Raw genomic sequence first — 22,168 nt, 5'->3', positions numbered from 1 at the left:
TTTTATTATTTTATTGTTTCCCTTCAACGTGACTTTACCGAAAGAGCTAAGAATATGTAATAGTTATTTTCACGTTTGTGCTCTCCCGTCTGTAGAAGAGTTAAACGTAATGTTGTTACTTGTTGTAACGAGCTGACCCCGCGGCCCGATTGGACGTCTGTGAAAAAGAGCTTCATAGCTCATCGGATTCCTCCTCCTGCAGTCTGAATAGCCATTCTGATTCTGGGAGTCCGTCAGCACGGCGATGTTACTCTTCTTGTGCACATTGATTCTCATATTGGACGGGAGATGGCAGCACGGGACAGGTTTTGGACCAACATTTAATTTAAACTTAAAATTGTGGAATTACTTCGGGGCCGTCCATAAATGACGTCACGCGATTTTGGACGATTTTTTACCCCCCCCCCGCCCCTAGTCACACTGCGTCACAAAAAGTCAAATATGACGTCACAATGCTCTGCCCCCCCCCCCCCACCAAAAAAAAGAGATAAAACATGCTTCAAATCGTTTATATTATGAGACCTCCTTTGACAGTAACAAGATATAGTAATAGGTTTTCACCCTTTTAGCTGGCACAAAAACTGACACCTTTATTCAAGGCATCATGTCTGCAATAACCACAACACAAGCAGTCAAAAATGCAAACAAAAAGAGACAACTCTGATAATGATATGCACTGTCCTTGAATTTGATTGGTCCACACCCGAGACGGCTTTTCTTAGAGCCTAGTCTCCACTAGGCTCTGCCAGCTAAAAGGGTAAAACTTATTGCTATATCTTGTTACTGGCAAAGGAGGTCTCATAATGTAAATGCTCACCCCGAGCTCTCAATACTCTGATAGTGTGCTGTTTTTGAGTTGTACGCCTTTTGGCGTCTTCTGGTCCAACACCAGTGGAGACTAGGCTCTAAAGAAAGCTGTCTCGGGTGTGGACCAATCAATTTCAAGGACAGTGCATATTATTATCAGAGTTGTCTTTTTTGTTTGCATTTTGTGCCAGTTAAAAGGGTAAAAACCTATTACTATATACTTCAAATCGCTTTAAACTATTGTCATTGTAGTGCGTATTTAATGTGCCGCTGCACTCTGATGTTGTAGGAGAAAACATTAAAAAGTTGATTTAATTAAGTAGAACGTGTCTATATTTATTTAAAGTTGCGTATTTTGAGGTGACGTCACATTTCTCACCCCCCCCCCTCGTCACACATCGTCACAAATGTCTGACCCCCCCCCCCCCCCCGAGGTGCGTGACGTCATTTATGGACGGCTCCTTACGCGGAATGATACAATAACGCGGTGGCATATCCTCCGTTATACTGGTGGGAACCTCCTGGTTACACCACCAGCCCACAGGGGATCATTGTGTCCGTCCATCCGTCGTGCATCCAAAAATGGGAGGGGTGGGGCTGGGTGGAGAGGGGAGGGTGGGGAGGGGCTGGGTGGGGAGGGTGGGGCTGGGTGGGGAGGGTGGGGCTGGGAGGGGGGTGGGGCTGGGTGGGGAGGGGCTGGTCACCCCGTGGTGCCCTTATAAAACTCAACGTTTAACCTACTCATGCCGCTGGTGCCCACCCTCACAGTCGGGCATATTTGCGGAATACACCACGTGGTGGTGCTGTTGACCCTGGCCATTGACCGAGCAACCCAACGTTCCTACCAGCTCCCTCCGCAGGAATGTGTTTTGTGCCACCGTCTCGCCGCGTGTGGGTCCGTCGTATCTCGCCAAACGTTATCGTTGTTACGTTCATTCTTACGGCGAAATTGTTTTCACTTAACGCAGCACTTTTTAAGGAACGCATCTGCCGCTTTAAACGAGGACTGCGTTTTCTTTGAGTATTCAACTTTCTGCATCTCCGTGTCATTAAAAAACAAGTCACCCAAAGCAAATTGCTCTCCTTTACGGATAATGAACGTTTATATTCGACACAAAGCATAGCGAACGAATTTTAGTATTAAAATGTAATCACACAAAAACAAATATGTTACAGTACTTTGCTAAAAAAAAACAATGCTAAATAAAATTTACTCTATGCTACAATCTCAAAAGGTTGGCCAATACACGTAAATAACCTCACTTCAATAAACATCATTCTCGTCGGTTTTAAACTGCTTTCGCATATATTTTTTTTACTCCGGTTAGCTTTGTCATCACTTACACAGCTTGCATAACATAGCCTACACGTTGGTTAGACGCAAACTCAACTGATACATCCATATTACATTAATGTATTTTACTTTAACGTAGTTTTATATTTGTTGTGCTTAATAACTATGATGCCGCACTATAATACCCACGACTCCTTTATAATAAGACAAATGGAGAAAGCATTAATGTCGTTATCTAGAACATTTTGAATATTTTATCACAATTTTGTAGAGTTAGACTAAACCAAAGCATTTATTTTAATTCTAGATTTGAAGTTTTCCTGACTGCAAGGATCCATACCCGTTGGTTTTTTTCGGTAAAGTCACGTAGGTAAAAAACAAAGTAAAATAAATTAGAATGAAAACAACTAAATTAAAACAAATCACTTTAGTTAAATTTTGATTTAAAGCTTTCGTGACTGCAGAGATTCATATTCTTGGTTCTTTAGGTAAAGTCACGTAGAAGGGAAACAATAAATAATACAAACATTGTTTTAATTTTAATTAATTTGATTTAGTTTTTATATTTTCAATTAAAGATTGCACATTACTGTCAACTTATGCTGGCTTCATGTTCTTAGTGCTCATCAGCACGCCACAATTGTTTCATGATTTACTTTAAGAGAATGAGATCACGTACAGACGTTTATAAAGTCAAAACCGTATTGTTGTTATGAGTTGGTATTTAAGTTAATTGCATCTTCATGTATAGTATACCAAGTTAGTGTTAAGTAAATTAAGCATGGAGTATAACGTGTTATGTGATTAGTGTAACTTTTACTTCTTTACAGACCACTGCACACACACAAGATATGCACTTAGGCACATTGTACACAAATCTAGCCTTTACACCGGCACAGTAATAGAACGCAATACAGTCTCCTACCACATAATACACAAGAGGGATTCATTTCAACCGGGTCTCTCCAGGTCGGCGACGCGTAAAATATTTCCTTACCCTGCACACCACATCCAGTATACCTCTCGTTTATGGCTGTGGTTACTAAAGTAGTCACGTACCACCCACTCCAATCTACCAGTGACCAGGGAAAATATTCAGAGAGAAGGTTGAGTCCTGAGTAAATATGAATCCAGCACAGTACACAATGTCGTGATTAGGCTGTTGGGTTTCGCGTGTGGGAATAAGTTGAACTCCCTCTAAAGCTGCCCAGCACAGTAATGTGTGCAGCACAATATTACTGCACTGTTACACACGCAAATTTTGAGCCATTGTGTGCATATGATATTCATCCATAGAAGAAAAAAACACAATATAAGTGGGATGTAGTACAGCAAGTTGATTACCGGCCTATCTGTGCAAAGATACAACCGCTCGTAGACCCAACATGCTTTGCGCACGTGGCGGTTACACTCCAAGCTCTGTACAGATACATTCAAGAATCTATTTGCTGTACTGCATCTCGTGGTCACCATGCAGTCATCGCTCACACCACCACCTTGTATTCCCAGGCAGTCTCCCACCCAGGCAATAACCAGACTCAGCCCTGCTTAGTTTCTGAGCTCTGCTAGGATAGGATGCGGCACATTCTGGGTGACTTGATCGTAGATTCCTCCCATCTTCATTGCCCCGGACCATAGAGAACTTGTCTGCAATGGGTCTGAATGAATACAACTGGCTTGCACTAAAAACTCAACACGTTCATCAATACCATGGCATTGGAGAGGAAACGATATATTAGGTGACATTTTGGGCAACGGTCCTTCTGCATAGCAAAGAGATTCATAGCAGAGAGATGCGATGAAGAGCCATTCCCCCAAATGTCACTCATGTAAATTTATATTTTTTCTTGTTGAGGGATGTCATTGACGAAATAATTGCTTTTTGCCATGTGTGCTTGTGCACGACTGCCAAGACAGTTTGTCACAGATGTGTTTAAATTGTAAGAGGTCCGATTATTCTAGATTTGAAGTTTTCGTGACTGCAGGTATCCATACTCTTTGGTTCTTTCGGTAAAGTCACGTAGGTAGAAAATAAAAAATAAAATAATTTCCTATTTATTTCATTTTTTAAATATAGTTTATATATATTTTTAATATTTTATACCTACGTGACTTTACGGAAAGAACCAAAGAGTAAGGTCCGATTTAACGGAAGCGATTTAATAGACATCAATACTTGTAGTGGATTTGGTCGAATAGATTACACAAAATAATCACGAACATCTTTGTGGAGAATATATATAACAAAATAAGCAAACAATACACATCCTTCACAAAAACACATCGTGTGAAGGAGGCCTTCATATTGTGGAGACGTACTAATTGAATAGCGTTTTAATGGCTGCGATTCAACACAGCTGACTTGTCATGGTGTTCAAAATCAGAATATTTATACTGGAGGAATCCGATGAGCTATAAAGCTCTTTTTCACGGATGTCCAGTATGGCCGGGTCAGCAAGTTACAACGGCAAATACAATCGATCTGATTGGATAGAGCTGAGTTGCCATGGCTGTGATTTAACACGGGTGACTTGTACATGGTGTTGATATAACAGATCTTATTGGATCGAGCTGGCCCACTTGCAATGGCTACGAGCGAACACAGCCGCATGGCCTGCGAACACAGCCGGCCCTGCGAACACAGCCGGCCCTGCGAGCGCATGGCCCTGCGAACACAGCCGGCCCTGCGAGCACAGCCGGCCCTGCGAGCGCATGGCCCTGCGAACACAGCCGCATGGCCTGCGAACACAGCCGGCCCTGCGAGCACAGCCGGCCCTGCGAGCGCATGGCCCTCCCCACGCTTCACATGTTGGTCTCCAGGCTGCTGGCTGCGGTGGTGCCGCCGGCGTGTGGGACGCGTGCCCGGCAGCCGAGAGGCTCCTCGGGACAGATGGGCTGGTACATGGAACCCTTGCGGGGGGCGATGCCACCGCCGTCCCCCTCCATGCCGGCCTCCGCCATCTCGAGCGCGTCCTGGCGCGCCAGCTCGTGCCGGGACAGGTGCTCCACGATGCCGGCGCCCAGCGAGTCGCCCAGCACGTTCGTGGTGGTGCGCAGTCGGTCCCTGCGCGCGGGCAGGAGGCGGTGGATGATGGTGGCGGTGATAGTGGAGGTGATAGTCGTGGTGGTAGTGGTGGCAATGATGATCACGATTATAGTGGTGATTGTGGTGGCCATGATGGTGAAATTATTACAATTGTTTATGGTAGTGGTGGTGTGCCCGTAGTGATTATGGCATCAGTGATGTTTATGGTTATGGTGATGATGGTTGTGATGGTGGTGATGGTATTATGGTGGAGTAATAATGAATGATATTTGTTATCATGGTGGTGGTGGTCGTGTGATGATGGCAGCAATAATGATCATGATTGTATAGTGGTGGTGGTGATGATAATTATTTAACGTGGTGGTGGAGCCGGTGGTGATTTCAGTATCAGTGATCATGATGGTGATGGTGGTGAAAGAGTGATATTACGATGTTAATTATAATGACAGTGGTAAGTGGTGTTGGTGGTAATGGTGATGTGGTGTGAGAAAGACAAGTGGGCATGATTGTCAGAGAGAGGGACTCAAATCCAAACATCAATTTAACTTTAGCACTGAACGTGTAAGCAAAGGGGTAGTAATGAGGAGCAAGAAGATTGGGAGAAGATGGGGTGGAAGAAGTTAAAAACGTAGAACAGAGCTTTACATACCCATCTAAGATATGTATTTACGAGAAGAGAGCTAGATTGAGCTGGATTGTTTAACACGAATCTGCAGCTTCAGTAATTAAATAAGGATCGTTAACATTATGATCAGACAATACGTTATAGTATCGCGATAAACCGTAAAATCACTATGCCACTCCAATGCAGCACAACATGACATCACTAGCGTGCTGATGGAGGACCTGAGTATGATTTCAATGCATATTTCGTAAATAAAGCTTCAAACTCATTTCAGAAATCCATACATAGCTTAGGTGTGGATTCACCATAGATATTTATAACTGTATGTATTGTGTCTTCCTTTAAGAAAGGAGAGGAAAACCTCTTCCTTATGGAAGGCCGCACAGCACTATCAAATATATTTCTGCGGACCACACGTTCAGACACACCCGAGCATGATCCAATAATAAACCAAGAAAATAGCATGGCTGTTAAACCAAGTTTAAAGAGGCTTTTGCAGTGACAGTAGTGACTGAGTGCAATGAAACCCCAAACATGGAGTGGTGTCGTGAAGCCAAAAGCATTCTGACCGAGTCGTAGTGTCCGATTCGTGCAGCTAAGATGCTTGTGGTGATGGAGAGATATCATTTGCGGACCTCATGTGGCTATTGGCCACGTTAATGGAAGTTGTGGGCCTTATCTGGCCTGAGTGCCATAGGTTATCCACCCGCGGCCTAGCGCAGGGGTCGGCAACGAAAATAACAAGCAGAGACATTTTTTCGAATTCCGTTAAAATAAAAGAAATAGATTTTTCACGAGCCGCAATGCCCGTGAATAAGGTCACGACGAAGTAGCCCTTAAAGAGCCGCAGGTTGCTGACCCCAATTACCTAGGGGGTTGCAAGAGATGCATTCAGGTGGCTATGTGGATCAGGAGTCAGAGACTGGGGGGCCAGTGAGTTATTTAGGTGGAGATAGCGAGGAGGTGGTTGGGGACAAGGAGGAGGATGTGGAGGGTGAGGGGCAAGAGGAGATGGGGAGGGAGGTCTCGGTGGAAGGAACCGATTGTATGGAGAGATCAGAGTGAGGAGACGGGAGCGGCACTCACAGGAACCAGTCCACGGCGATGATGAGGGTGATGTCCTCTGTGGGGAGCCCCACAGACGTGAGGACGATGATCATGGTGACCAGCCCGGCCTGCGGTATTCCAGCCGCACCGATGCTCGCGGCTGTGGCCGTGATACTGGGCCCCCGCCGCACGTAACCGGCACACGAGGAGACAGAAGATCGCTCACTTAGTGCGGGTCGAGTGATGTGTCGAGCGCTGTGCTGCCCTGAGCAACCTGTATCACAGCATAACAATGTTAGATGCTCAGTGAGAATCACATGATGATCATGGTAGTGGTTATGATGCTGTAATGGTGATCTTAGTGTTGGTGGTGGTGAGGGTAAGATTATGTTGATGATGGAATGATAGTGGTGCATTTTTAAAATCACAATTATGGTAGGAGTCGTGGTGTGATGATGATGGGAAGGTGAGGACGGCATGATGGAAGCGGTGTATGTATGTCGTAGGTATGTATGTTGAACTTCTTTCGCACCGTACGTAGCCAACCGTGCTAATCGGAGGTGTTGGGAATAAAGTTAATCATCAGTAATAGTTAATCGTCGTCGTCGTCGTTATCGCCGCACCTGATGGTGATGATCTGACCCAGGTTGAGCTCGTAGTCGTTGACCTGCGCTATGAAGATGGCTGCCACGGCCTCGTACAGCGCCGTGCCGTCCATGTTGATGGTGGCCCCGACGGGCAGCACGAAGCGAGTCACCCTCTTGTCCACCCCGAGGTTCTCTTCCAGGCACTTGAAGGTGACGGGTAAAGTCGCAGAGCTGGTGGGGGGGGGGAATGGCCAGTGATTATCAAACGCACAATGTTATACAAGACAAAAATCCCCCGTATAGCCTTAACAAGACTGTTGAGGCAAGTACTGTTAGGAAGTAGCACCTATGAAGGCCGGCACAGCACACGTTGGAGTGGGTGGCCAGTACCACGCCTGACCGCCTTTGTCTCCTGCGTGGTTTACACACCGCACCCTGATCTTTCCCTGTCCTTGTCCCGACCATACCCCGGTCGCCCTGATCTTTTTCCTGACCCTGCCCCAGACCCTGCCCCCTCACCTGGACGAGGTCCCCAGGGCCGTGACGAGGGCCTGCAGGACTCCGCCGATGTACGTCCAGGGGTTGCGTCGCGTGAAGAGGAAGAAGAGCAGCGGCAGCACCACGAGGGAGTGCACGGCGAGGCCGGCAATCACCGTCACCGTGTAGAGGCCCAGCTGGCCCCCGACGGCGCCCAGGTCCTCCATCTCCAGGATGCGGCCCGTGATGAGGAACATGATGCCCACCGGTGCGTACCTGTTGGAGACGCACGTGTGTCAGTCCGGGCGTCGGGGGGGGGGTAGTGTAGCGGTTGGTGCGCCGTGCTACAAACACGGTGCCCCGAGTTCCATTCCCACTCACGGCCCAACACCAGTGACGATTATCTGAACTGAACTGATCCTGGGCCTCCCCTAGGTTGACTCAGCCTCAAATGAGTATCGTTCCTGGTGGGGAGACATGAGTGGCCGGGTGTGGTGCTGGCCACCCATCCCCTCGTGTGCTGTGTCGGCCTTCATAGGCGCTCGCTAACAGCACTTGCCCCACCAGTCTGTTAAGGCTATACGGGGCATATTTGTCTTTGTTAGTCCAGGCAAGGTGGTGTTCAGGTTTAGATTCCTGCATCGCCTTCAGAAATTGCGAATATAAAATTGAGATGTGAGATCAATGGAAAATGCAGTGGCAAAAACTTACCGAGGTATAATTGTACTGCTAGTCAAATGTAATAATACTTATGTACAGTCCCTTTGTCAATCATCTGTTGGATGAAGGCCTCTCAATTGTCTTTGTGACTCTCTGTGTCTGTCTCTGTGAATTTCCCCTTGCCTGTTACTGTGCGTGTGTCTGTCCCTGTGTCTATGTGACCACTCTGCGCGTGTGTCTCTGTACTTGTTTCCATGTCTCTCGCTGTCTCCATTACTTAGGTCTGCGTCTCTTGTGCGTGTCTCCCTCTGTGTCTCTCTCCATGTCTCTAGCTGTGTCTCAATGTTTATATTCTGTCTCTGTGGAAATTCCCCATCCGTATATCTCCATCTCTCCACCTATCTCTCTTCCTGATTCTCTTTCCACCTCTCTCTCGGTCCCCTCTACTTGCTGTCCATACAGCCCCCCCACCACCTCCCAAACAAAGACAAAGGTCCCCCGTATAGCCTTAACAGACTGTTGGGGGAAAGTGCTGTTAGCGAGCATCCCCCCCCCTGTACCCCACACTCCGCACTCACCACATGATGATGGTGACGAGCTTCATGATGGTCTCGTTGAGGCTGTCGAAGAAGTCACGCACCACCTGCCCGCGCTCGCGCACGCTGCTCAACACCAGCCCGAAGCACATGGAGAACACCACGAGGCCCAGCACGTTCATGCCGTTGCTGGACCCGGCGGCGGGCACCAGCTCCTCCTCCTCCTCCTCGACTGGCGCCGCCGAGCCGGCCGGGTCGGCCTCGCCGGGCCGCATCGCCGCCAGCGCCGCCGTGGCGTTGAGCAGGAAGCCGGCCGCCTCCTCCGCAGAGGTCGCGTTCCCCCGGAGCAGCTCGGCCGTGGCGTTCATCACGGCGACCGTCAGGCTCAAGCGCTCGGTTGTTGTTGTTGTTGTTGCGGCGGTGGCGGTGGCTGCGGTGGTGGTGGCGTGGCCTCTTGGAATCTTCACCGCCTCATACTGAGTCTTGTACTGCGGTGTGGGTTGGTGTCAGAAGAGAAGGGGCGATGGGATTATGGACGCGTGAATGTACGTCGGAACTTCTTTTGCAGCGTGTGTAGACAACCGTGCTAACCGGAGGAGATTGGAAGCAGAGTGTCTGTGTACTGCACGGGAGGAAGCAGTGTAAATAATACATTGGTGATCATGAGGGTGATCTCAATCGATGATTGCGGAGAACACCGGGGGCTCGGGCTGATGCGGCCAGTCACAATGATTTCACAATAGAATGCAAGGTGCTGTACAGACACACTGGGCATGCGTATTTTGTGGCGGCAGTCCACTGTCAGAGGCAAACAGGAGCAGGTTTTGAGCCTGGACTTGAACCGGGGCAGGGAGTCGACAGCACGGACGTCTGCAAGAAGTGAATTTCAGACAATGGGGCCAGCAGAGGAGAATGAGCGACCTCACGTCTAAACTGACTGTATGATATCTACAGCCAATGCATTGGGAAGCATGCACGTATGTACATAATGTGTATGTACGTCTTATATTCTATGCATGTATGCATTGTGCTTGTATCAATTATGTGCCGTGTCCCTCCAAGTATTTTTTTGTGTGCAGAGAATGCGTTGCAATATATCACTGGAACTGCACTGGAGGTGACAAATGAAGAATCTAATGGAGAAGACTGCAAACTGAGGCTAAAGATAAAAATGTAAGCAACACAGATGTCAAGTGAAACGAAATATGTACGCAAGGCCGCACATAGGGGGAGGGGTGAGCAGGGGGTGCAGGGGCCCGGGGCAAACCGCCCCCCCCCCCGAAGCCTTCAAACTAAACCTGAATTATTACAAATGACGCCGTGACATCCAAGCGCGGGCCCCCCCCCCACAGCGCGAGGCCCGGGGCTGTCGCCCCAAATCGCCGTGTGTCCTAGGCGGGGCTCTTTGCGTATTTGCTTCTGAAATACATATCCTGCGCGAATACATGTAGCGTATACGTACGCATTACGCGTGTGCGTGTGTGTGTCTGGATGGCAGGTGTGTCTACACACCTGTTTGAAGCACGCCTCCACTAGGTTTGGGGGAAACATATTCCTGCGGGGCAGAGAGGCGAGAGACAAAGCGTGACGATGTGACCGAGATGAAGGAATCAGACGGGCCGTGGCAATAGCCCTCTGTGTCACGTTATCATCTAAACCAAAACGAAACATTATTTTATTGTATGAGGTAAGACCCACTGAGCTATATACTGTAGCTTATTTTCAGAAGCAGACCTGGCCACAAATGATAGCTCAACGAAGTGACTCATCATGGGAAAATTTAAAGCAGTCAAATACTTTAAAAGGCATGTTCCTAAATGTTGGAGGAAAAAAACGGAGGACCTGGAGAAAAATCCACGTGATCACGGGGAGAGAGAGAGACGCAAACTCCAAATATACAGCAGGTGTCAGGGTCGGGACCGAACCCCACGACCTCCTGTACACCTGGCGAGGTAGTTAACATCTCACATCTCATAGCCACTGTGATGATGATGAGAGAGAGACACGCAGACTCCAAATATAGAGCAGCAGGCGTCAGGGTCGGGACCGAACCCCGCGACCTCCTGTAGACCAGGCGAGGTAGTTAACATCTCCTATCCACTGTGATGATGATGATGAGAGAGACACGCAGACTCCAAATATACAGCAGGCGTCAGGGTCGCAAACTTTTTTGCTAGTATCCAAAATGATGAAAAAACTAATAGGTTTGACCTTTTTCTGGCAATAAAACCGGTGCTAAGAGGTTCAAACACCAAAAAGTTACCTTTTGCAAGGCATCGAGCCTAAGGCGTCGAGCCTAAGGCGTCGAGCCTGCATTAACCACACGTACGTGTGGCAAAACATGCAAACAAACATGCTGTGATAAATAATATACGCATTCCTCTTTGGTTCTTTCGATAAAGTCACGTAGAAATAAAAATAATAGAATACACGTTTCGATTGCAACACAAGCAACCGTCATCAGGTGCGAAAGAATGCAAGCTCGGAAGAGAGACACCCCTGATGACGGTTGCTTGTGTTGCAATCGAAACGTCGTGTATTCTATTATTTTTCATTTTATTTTATTTCTACGTGCCTTAACCGAAAGAACCAAGGAGTAATTCCTGCAGTCACGAAATCTTCAAATCAAATATACGCGTTGTCTTTGGAACTGATCGGCGTTCAACTTTCTTCACGTCCTTGTCTCACCACCCCGGCGTTAGACGAGAGAACAACGCCAAAAAAGGGTCGAAAAGTGGTACGAAGGCAACGCGAGCATCAGAACCACTTATAGCTCGCGTCGAGCTAAAATCCCAGAGCCGAGCTCCGACCGCACCGGATGAGGTCGAGGAACGCGTCGGCGGCGTGGAGGCGCTCCAGCTGGTTGTGCGCCCTGGGAGCGTCGCGACCCCCTCGGCCGGGCTGGATGGCCATCACCATGACGATGCCCACGAAGACGGCGAGCAGCGTGGTGATCATGTAGTATACGGCGGCGCGCACGCCCATGCGACTTGACGCATTGCGGTCCAGCGTCGACATCCCTTGGAGATGGATGGGGGAGGTGGGCGAGACGGTGCGTGTTTGTGTGTGTTAGCGCGCTGGGCTACGAACCCAGGAGACCCGAGTTCGATTCTAGCGTCACGGCTGCCAATGGTGACGATTGTCTGAACCGGTCCTGGGACCATCCCCGAGGTCGTCTCAGCCTCAATATGGAGTACCTGGTGCACTCTGTACGTTGAACTTCTTTCGCACCGTGCGTTGCCAGCCGTGCTAATTGGTGAGTAATCATCAGCGGTGGGGAGATAAAGGCGGACGGGAGTGGTGCGCCATTCCGGCCTTCATAGGTGCTTGCTAACAACACTTGTTTCAAAAGTCTGTTCAGGCTATTCGGGGGATCTTTGTCTTTGACACGGCACAGCAGGGGACACAGGTGGTGCATCCGGCAGTCATATCAAGTCAGTCAAACCATGGCACCCTGGGCCTGCCCTGTGACCTGCCCGCAGCGAGCCTTCGACACTTCACGTGGCCTCGGAGTGCACCTGGCTTGGCACAGGCACGGCTGAGTTGGGGGAAGCGCATTCGCCGCTCGGTGCGATCACTCGGTTGGGGGAAAAGGCTTGGCAGCGCCCCCCCCCCCATATGCCAATCAATGTTGGCAGGTGGTTGGAAACGTTGGACCAACGTTAGCCCAACGTTCCATATTTGATGGGTTGCTTCTGCGAAAATACTGCAGACCATGCCGGCAAAACATAGCGCCTTCCTTTGTTACAGACTTGCTGCTCGCCATAAAACTGCTCGCACCAAATTGTGCTAATGCTTTGATTTTCCAGAGCTGCTCGGTTTGAGCCCGGCGGCTGCCCTGGTTAATATTTGCTTACGTTATTAACCACGAGTTAAAACGTAGATCACAACACACCGTCTGCTTCACTGTGGACGTTGAAAATGCCGAGCGGCCATGCGTGCGGCGTCACGGTGCACACGTGCGGCATTTTAAGATGACACGGACCCCCGGCACACCACATCCACACCACATCCATTTTATGGACACCACATCCACTAAACAGAGAAATCTACGGGATGTGGCTGCTAGTCACGTGCCACGTGCCACCTACTTCCAGCCTACCAGGATGCCGGAAAATATTCCCGGCACGCCACATCCAGTATACACTTCGATATTGGGGGGGGGGGGGGGGGGGAGAGATGGGTGTCACATCATCAGTACATGGAGCGGAAGATGGCAGCCCTCACGTGCCCCGCTCCGTTAAGTGAGAAATCACGATGAATGCCATCAACACGGGCGACCGAACATCGATCATCATCGATCTCCCGGTCTCCAGACCAACAACACAAGCACATGTATTATTATACATCTTTTTTAACAACAGTCCCCCCCCCCATTGCCTGAGCCCCCCTTTCCACCCCACCCCCCGTTCCATGAGGTCTCCATGGAGAGTCCCAGCGCTTGGGTTCGCACCCGTGACGAGGCTGGAGACGATGAGCGGCAACACGAGCATGTGCAGCATGCGCATGAGCAGTTCCCCCGGGAAGAGGAAGTATCGCACCTCGCGGCGAGACAGCGGGTACACGCGCAGGCAGAAGCCCATCACGATACCTGTGGGCACAAAGACAAAGATTCCACACCACCCCCCCAGCGTAGCCTTTAACAGACGGATGGGGCAAGTGCTGTTGGCGAATAGCAATCTATAAAGGCCCACACGGCAACACAAGGGGGTTGGGTGGCCAGCAATTACGCCCGGCTGCCTTTGTCTCCCCCCGTGGCGATGTTTACTACGCACCGCACCAGGTACCATTTGAGGCTGAATTGGTCGAGGGGAGGCCCAGGATTGGGCACGCACTTGGGGGACGGAGCTGTGATCCATGGGGGTAACGAGGAGGTAATGACATTTCGGTGATGTCTTTAATAATTTATAACTCTCAACTTAGCTTCACTCGAGCTGCCACACTAATCCATACTTTGAGCCTAATCCTACCTCTAACTCTTAATTGCCTTAAGTTTGAACAATAACACTTTCCCATGGGCATTGGAATACGGACGTCGTGTTACTCAGGGGTGAGAAAAGCACACGCACTGAGATGTGTGTGGCATCACTGTGTGCCAGTGTCACTGTGTGTGTCTGAGTACGTGGTGCATCAGCACTGGGGAGACAAAAGCGGCCGGGCGAGGTGCTGGCCACCAACCCCCTCGTGTGCCGATCCGGCCTCCATAGGTGCTCGCTAACAGCACTTGCCCCAACAGTCCGTTAGGGATATAGGGGGGATCTTTGTCTTTGGTGCGGTGTGTAAACATCAGCACTGGGGAGACGAAGGCGGCCGGGCGTGGTGTTGGCCACCCACCACTTTGTGGGCCATGCCGACCTTCATAGTTCCTCGTTAACATCAGTTGCCCCAACGGCCTGTTAGAGGCTATACGGGGGAATCTTACATTTGAGTCTCTGTCCCAGTATTGCTGTGTGTCTTAATTGTTATGCGTGTCTTCGTCTGTACCACCGTGTGTGCCTCATCAATATGTGTTACCAGTATCACTGTGCGCGCATCACCGTGTGCCAGCGTTACTCTGCGTGTGTCAGCGTTGCTGTATGAATCGGCATCTCTCTGCACGTGTCAGCGTAGTCGTGCGTGTCACCGTGCCCCGTGGAGTCACCACATTTATAATTCATGGGTCTCGCCGCGGTGCCTGGCGCCGCTCAAATGTCACCCGTGCGTACTTATTGGGGTGGGTGGTCCCCCCTTCTCCTGTGGTGCACCCCTGGCAGCTGTCCATCTCCCATTGACTGCCAGCACCGCAAAGGTAATTGAGTTTAAATCTGAACTCAAAATTCACATTTCCTCTGGTGTTTGGATAGTCCTGTATCTAACCTATGAACAGTGCCGGATTAAGCTAGTGCGAGGCCTGTAGCATATGTTTTAAAGGGGCCCTAAAAATAAAAAACACAAATATTAAAATAGACATTTTTTACTTGCATAGTAAAGTAGTTGTATTTCTTCATTTGCTATACAGCCAGGTAATACGACAAATCGCTAACCTTAAACACCCAGTCGTTCATAAAAGTTGAAGGCAGTATAGTACTATAGTAATAGAGCAAGTGCAGAATCACTGAATCGGAATTGATAGCTTGAAAGCATTTAGCGCGGGGCCCTTGAAAGTGCGGGGCCTGGAAGCAAATGCTACTTTTGCTACGAGGAAAATCCGGCACTGCCTATAACCCTACTATAATTCAAAGCCCGTTTGTCAATCCACTGCTGGATGAAAGCCACCCCATTCCGCGTCGGTCATGGGGGTTGCTTGACCATACTTCACCACGCTGGCCAGTACCGAAGTAGGATTCAGGACCGGTTTGAATATCACTCGCTGCTCACCTTAGCCTAGGTAACCGGGTTCATTGCACCGTGTGCTAACTACTGTGCCACCGCTCCCCCTACAATTCCATCTCAGTTTCAATCTCAATTCAAGATTAATCTCTCCTCTGTTGTTTGGTTCATACTCAAATTTACGGACGTAGTCTCATCATAATTTTCGTTTTGTCAACACAATTGCTGATGGCATCCACACATTTCAGTCCTCATTTTATTGCGGGTCAACTCAAGCGTTGTGCAAGAAGAGCCTTGATGCCACTTATGGTCAGTAGTCAAAGCCAGGTCGCCGAGATTGTAGCACAACCTGCGAACAACTTCCCTTCTGGCTCGTTACGTACGCACAAAAAGATCCCACGAATAGCCTTAACAGCCTGCTGGGACAAGTGCTGCTGTTACGGAGCACATTTGAAGGCCGGCACGACCCACAAGGGGGTGAGTGGCCAGCACCACGTCCGGCCGGTCTTTGTCTCTCCAGTGGCGATGTTTACACATCGCACTAGGTACTCATTTTAGGCTGAGTCGACCTAGGGGAGGCCCAGGACCGGTTCAGATAATCGTCACCGGTGTTTTCCGCGAGCGGGAATCGAACTCGTGTTCGCCGGGTTCGTAGCACAGCGCGCTAACCGCTACACTACCGCTCCACCACGGACACAATCACACGGACACAATCACACGGACACAATCACACGTACGCGTGCACGTACGTACCCAAGACGACTCCCAGCAGGGTGAAAATGACGAAGGCGTTCCGGGCGAGGAACCTCCTCAAGCCCGCCACCGTCAGCCCCCGCATACATTTGCTTGCCATGGCTGTGCGCACCCTCACCCCATCGCGAAAACGAGGCCGTCCCGCCGGGACCCCCGCAGAGCCCCCCTCGGTGCCAGGCATGATGATGATGAGGCCCCCCCCCTTATTTATGAGGAGTGGATTGGACGATCGGCGGATCCGATCGCTCAAGGCTAACCGATGTCAGTCCAGCAGATTGGTGCCACCAGCAGACAGATGCCACCACCTGGATGGGTGAAGGCAGGGGGTGTGGAAACATTTATGAGACTTTCAAATACCACCGCCAAAACCACCATGACCCGAGCGCAGCTCTTCGTTGCTATAAGTGTCTTGAGAAACGCGGTTGCACTTCCGCGGTATTGAAGTTGTTGATATGTGCGGGGAGTTTTTTTTTACTTACTGAAGGCTGAGTAGGACTTCTAAATTACCTTTCACGAGGTACATTAACACGAACCTTGGGCGCTATCCAACAAACAAGCGGCGTATAAAACACACACCGACGGAGGGGTCCTGCAGTGACAGAAGCGAGTGAGCGCAGCTCTAAAAAGTTCTTCCCAGGACGAAGATATCCCACCTCTGCTACCTGATTAGCGCGGCTAATATTCCTGCGGACAAATGTCGTTCGTTTTTGGGCCGTTGGTTCATAAGGGGCAGGCCTCACGTGGCCGTGAGAAGCTGCGCACTGTATCTGACCCACGGGCCGTAGGCTACCAGGACTTTTTCACTGAGCAATCAATATTTTTTTACTGCGCTTTGCTGTAAAAACAATGCCATACGAAAGAAATAAGAAGGCTGTCAAACTACACGAATCTTAATGTGAATGTACACTTTTCTATAAAAAAGGTCCTTAATTTACAAAAAATGAACACATTTTTTTTAAATATACAAATATTGTTTCGTGAAATATTTTAAAGAAACAAAAGCTTGCAAAGTGGGTGTCTCACGCACGTGATCTCTTGATGATCCACTAACCCCATCTCCAAATGGCCGGGTCGCAGACGTGCACCACCGCACTCGTCCACAGCGTGGTGCACGCTGATAGTTTAGCTGTTGTTCTTGCCATTCTTGTTGCTATTGTTGTTGTTCTACGTGAATGTTAATTGTTCTTGACCCCGAATTAGGCCGGCAGCTTGTTTATGGGGTTTCGCCGGGTAAACAGAAGGCGCTAAGTATGGGACCCCCGGCAGTGTAGCGTGGCATTGACCTTACATCAATGCGCCGCGTGTGATGTATAAATGATCACACGACGGGATGGACGGAGTGATGAAGCGATACGGAGCGATACGGAGGGATGAAGCATGGAGGTAGTCGGGCTGGATGAACAGAAGCCTCTTGTCCCATTGCTTCCCGTGTGGCAGAATATTGGTGCTGGATACAATCACGTTTAGAAATGTGATTTGTTTATTTATTTGTATCCTGAACACCCGTGTATCGATAGCTCAATTTTAACGTGCAAGTTAATTGAGGGACTGTGTGCTGTTGTCTTGGTGTGGTCTGGGACTGTTTTGGTGTTTTTCTGCGTTGTCCAAAAAGCTTGCGTTTCGTGTCAACAAAAAATCATCACGAATTTCTGTACTTATGCGATTTGTACAAGTATATTTGAAGTATCAAATATACTTGAAGTATCAAATATACTTGATTTGATACTTATTTATTTTTCGTGATGTGCTTTATTTTTCTGTATTTTTCACTCCCATCGTTAGTTTTTTAAACGCTTTTTTTATTGTTCATTGTTGCAACCTGCTGACCCGCCCCTACTGGAACATCTGTGAAAAAGAGCTTCATAGCTCATCGGATTTCTCCAGTCTAAATAAAGATTCTAATAAAGAATTTACGGGGATACTAACTCGGTTAGCAGCCCACGTTGGGCATTTCACAATGGATACTAACCTTTCGATTTAAAGCTTTCGTGACTGCAAGGATTCATCTTCTTGGTTCTTTCGGTAAAGTCACGTAGAATGAGAATAAAGCAATAAAACAAAATAAGACAATACAATTCTCACGACGTTTCGGCCACAACACAAGTAGCCTTCTTCAGGTGAAGAAACAGAACTGTTGGGACGAGAGCGCTTCAATGAACGCTGCTAAGATTCTCAGCGTCTTTTAGGCTAGGTGGGAGAGGTAAAGCACCTTAACAAAGGAGTTTACATATCAAACAGGAGAATGTAGCATTGAAATAGCTGTGAAAAAGTGTTGGATCAGCAGGGTGTTAAAGTCAGAAATTACCATGTAACTGGGAGATTAGCTTGATGTTAATGTGAGGGATTAGCATGTGACTGGTCACGGAAATAGCTATGTTAAAGTCAAAGTTTACACATCAACAGAGGCATTTAGTATATGGACGCTAAAGGACTGCAACTACCCCAACTATCATACTTTAAACCGATGTGAAAAAAACTAATGGTATGGTTTATAACATGGAGTATAACAGCGCATCGTGGCTGTTTCTCCCCCCTCCTCCGTTCCGAGCATAGATGGACTCGTCCGTCTGAACAAAGCTCGTCGCTGTCCGTGGTGCTAACGTTGGAAAGAAGAAAAAACCGCCACCCATTTTTTCGCCATATAGCATTGTAATGTATAACGACTTATTGTTAGTAGCTCAGCTGATTGGAGAGTATATAGATGTTTATTGATAACATTGATGTAGTTTATATTTTAGTTTTTATTAGTTTACTATATGGTAATCATTATATAGTGTAGTGTATACCCAGTTACTTTATGTTAATAGTCCAACTTATTGAATAATATATTGAGTACATTTAGTATATTGATGTAGTTTATACTTAGGTTTTTCACATCGGTTTATTGTATGATAGTGGGTAGTTGCAGTCCTTTAGCGTCCATATACTAAATGCCTCTGTTGATATGTAAACTTTGACTTTAACATAGCTATTTTCGTGACCAGTCACATGCTAATCCCTCACAATATCATGCTAATCTCCCAGTTACATGGTAATTTCTGACTTTAACACCCTGCTGATCCAACACTTTATCACAGCTATTTCAATGCAAAATTCTCCTGTTTGATATGTAAACTCCTTTGTTAAGGTGCTTTACCTCTCCCACCTAGCTTAAAAGACGCTGTGAATCTTAGCAGCGTTCATTGAAGCGCTGTCGTCCCGACAGTTCTGTTCCTTCACCTGAAGAAGGCTACTTGTGTTGTGGCCGAAACGTCGTGAGAATTTAATTGTCTTATTTTGTTTTATTGTTTTATTCTCATTCTACGTGACTTTACCGAAAGAACCAAGAAGATACTAACCTTGTTCTGTATTTATTTATACTTATCGACTTAAATGTAGGGGACTTCATAATAATTTTTATTTTTAAAAATACTGCTGTGTGTCAGTGGCGCACCCAGATAAACATTCAGAGGAGGCAAATTAGGACTTCCCATGACTTAGAAAATGTACCTAAAATGAAATGAACAGCAAGAAGTCTAAATTATTGACCTATAATTTAACATTTCCGAACAATCGAAAACATGATTTATCACACAAGCACCATCTAAAAATTGTGAGCGAGGAGGAATCACCTCCTTTTTCCCCCCTGTCGTCACCTCTGAAGTGTGTAAAGCCTCTTCACCCATTCTACCAGTGCATACTATCCATTTAATAGTGCGTTTTATACACATCTTTAATACATTTAATAGTTTCGAAAAATCGAATGGCGATTGCTTAATGAACACGAACATCTTGCACGGCACACATCACGACAGCGTTACTAACACGGACGCAGTGCGCACGTAGCCACGATGTCCTCACCTCGTCGAACGGCGATGTCCTCACGACCTCTTGCACCCACTCCGGTCCACGACAAGTGTGACCTCTCGGTCCACGTGGGGACAAGAGCCAGGGATCGTCTCTCTCCGAGAATCTCGGCCACCACCACCAGCACCGTCTCCTCCTCTGCGGCTCCCACTCAGGATCCGTGCGGTTCCTCCTCTGCTCCGGACCTCCTCACTGCACGTCCTTCGCCGCACCTCCTCGACGCCCGTTAAAGGTCAGCACATCAAACCACCTCCTGCGCACCGCGGCCGGGTCCTCATTAGCACAGCAAAGAGGAGGTGGGGGGGGGGGAGCAGCGGGCGAGAGGGATTTGGACGGGGATGGCAGGAGGAGGAGGAGATGAGCAGGTGCCATCTGTTTTGGAGTCTGCATCTAATTTGATGCTAATTGAGCACTAATTGCCTATGGCCAGATAGCCTTTGAATGTGCCTGAGATCTCGTCAGATCTCGGAAGCTAAGCAGAGTTGATCCCGGTTCGTGCTTAGATGGGAGACCACCTGGGAATAGCATCTGTTGTAGGCATGGGTTGCGAGTTGGCCAAGAGATGGAGGTACATAAATGGATTATTGAATCTATCTCTTAGGAGGTGTGTGCATCGCTCCCCTTGTATGCGGGTGAATCTTGTAAGGTGACTCCAGTTTCCTCCCAAACACATTACTATTATGAAACTGTGAAAATATGCCAATGCAGGACACCCCTGAAAACATTTTGAGGCTCGATGAGGATGCCGTGAGTACCAAAAGGGCATCATTATTATTCATTGTAATAATGATTCAGAGGCAGTTAGGTTGCTGGATCATGCTGAGATGGTGCACGTGCGAGGCACCCACCTTCAGGGCAATGATATGGTTGGAACTTGCCCACCTAATGAAGTAAAGAAAGTAGGTTACAATAGCCTATATGTATAGTGTGGTTTTAGCATCAAGACTTGTAATCAGCACTTTGGAAGCAAAGATTGGTGGATCTCGTACATTTGTAATCCTCCCAAACCTAATGAGCTGAATCCATCTGTGCGGACCTGTGTCATCCCGCCCATATGTGTGAGGGAGTCTCTCTTGATACTCCGGATTCCTCCCACACACGGAGAAAAATACAAAACTGGGCCAACCATGCCCTGTAGCAGGACCCTCCTAAAAAGCCTCGATGAAACTCTCTGAGCCTCTCTATTATATATAATGGACATTTGTGAAAAAGGGCTTCATGGCTCATCGGATTCCACCAGGATAAATACATATTCAGATTATGATAAAGATTCTGATATGTACGGTGCCACGGTGGCAAGATGTTAACTACCTTGCCTGGTACGCAGGAGGTCGTGCGTTCGATCCCGAGCCTGACGCCTGTATATTTGGAGGTTGCATGTCTCTCTTTCCGTGGTCGTGTGGGTCCTCCGGTTTTTTCCCTCCACATTTAGAAACATGCGTTCAGAGTATTTGGCTGCTCTACATTTCCACGTGATAAGCCATTTCGTTGTGGCCAGGTCACTTCTGAAAAAGAGCTACATAGCTCGGAGGGCCTTACCTGGTAACATTTCTTTTAGTCTATGTTGAAAAAAAATACGCGACATCTGTAGTCATCATTATGAATGTTGTGAGACTCACTTGCCCAGCTCAGGGCAGGAGCAGCAGCAGGTGCAGTCGGATGGGTGGTGGGAACTCCGTCAGCGCATCCCGGTGCTGTGGCGATGGTGGTGGCCGTGGCGCAAGGAGCAGACCCGGGCCACGCAGCATTCCTGGCCGGGCACGCGCCTCACCCGGCAAACACGAGCACCTCCACCCAAATAAAGGCACAGATCCCCCGGAGAGCCGTTAAACAGAACTTCACCGCAGACACGCAACCCCGCTGTGTACCTACACAGACCAAACGTGTCTCTCTCCTGCACAGAGTCTGCAGTGGAGGCTCTGGGTGGTGGTGTTGGTGATGGTAGTGGTATGTAGATGTTGCTGGTGGTGTTGGTGTAAGCTGTGAGGATGGTGGCGATAGCCGTCTGATCGCGAGTCGGTGGTTTGGTGGATTTTATGCTCTGGGAGCAGGCTGGGGAGTCGAACCCATGCGCCCCACACGTGCCTTGCTTGCATTGAGTGAGTCACCGTTGGCGATGAGAGAAATCTGCGGAATTTACAAAATCACAACCTGCATTCGATGACGTAATAACAGGAAAGT

The 22,168-nt window shown here is 48.4% G+C and overlaps 1 protein-coding gene across 2 annotated transcripts; it reads right to left on the bottom strand.

The window, feature by feature from the left end:
* Nucleotides 1-1,882: 1,882 nt before the first annotated feature.
* LOC116948907 (excitatory amino acid transporter 1-like) lies at nt 1,883-22,096 on the bottom strand. Of its 2 annotated transcripts, none has more exons than XM_032966158.2 (11): nt 21,607-22,096; nt 19,982-20,260; nt 16,142-16,446; nt 13,533-13,670; nt 11,895-12,099; nt 10,592-10,634; nt 9,122-9,567; nt 7,926-8,159; nt 7,443-7,637; nt 6,859-6,993; nt 1,883-5,165 (listed from the first exon to the last, which is right to left on the bottom strand). In XM_032966158.2, exons 3-11 carry the CDS (start codon nt 16,320-16,322, stop codon nt 4,904-4,906), a joined length of 1,839 nt encoding a protein of 612 aa, XP_032822049.2. In that variant the 5' UTR covers nt 16,323-16,446; nt 19,982-20,260; nt 21,607-22,096; the 3' UTR covers nt 1,883-4,903. The 2 variants fall into 2 exon arrangements, with proteins under 2 accessions (XP_032822049.2, XP_032822050.2); XM_032966159.2 differs by having other exon boundaries at nt 19,982-20,240.
* Nucleotides 22,097-22,168: the final 72 nt, after the last annotated feature.

The sequence above is a fragment of the Petromyzon marinus genome, chromosome 35 (genome assembly GCF_048934315.1).
Source record: "Petromyzon marinus isolate PM22_M1 ecotype Great Lakes invasive population chromosome 35, UKy_Petmar_22M1.pri1.0, whole genome shotgun sequence".
Lineage (NCBI taxonomy): Eukaryota > Metazoa > Chordata > Hyperoartia > Petromyzontiformes > Petromyzontidae > Petromyzon > Petromyzon marinus.
This window is presented reverse-complemented; position numbering and strand designations above follow the sequence as displayed.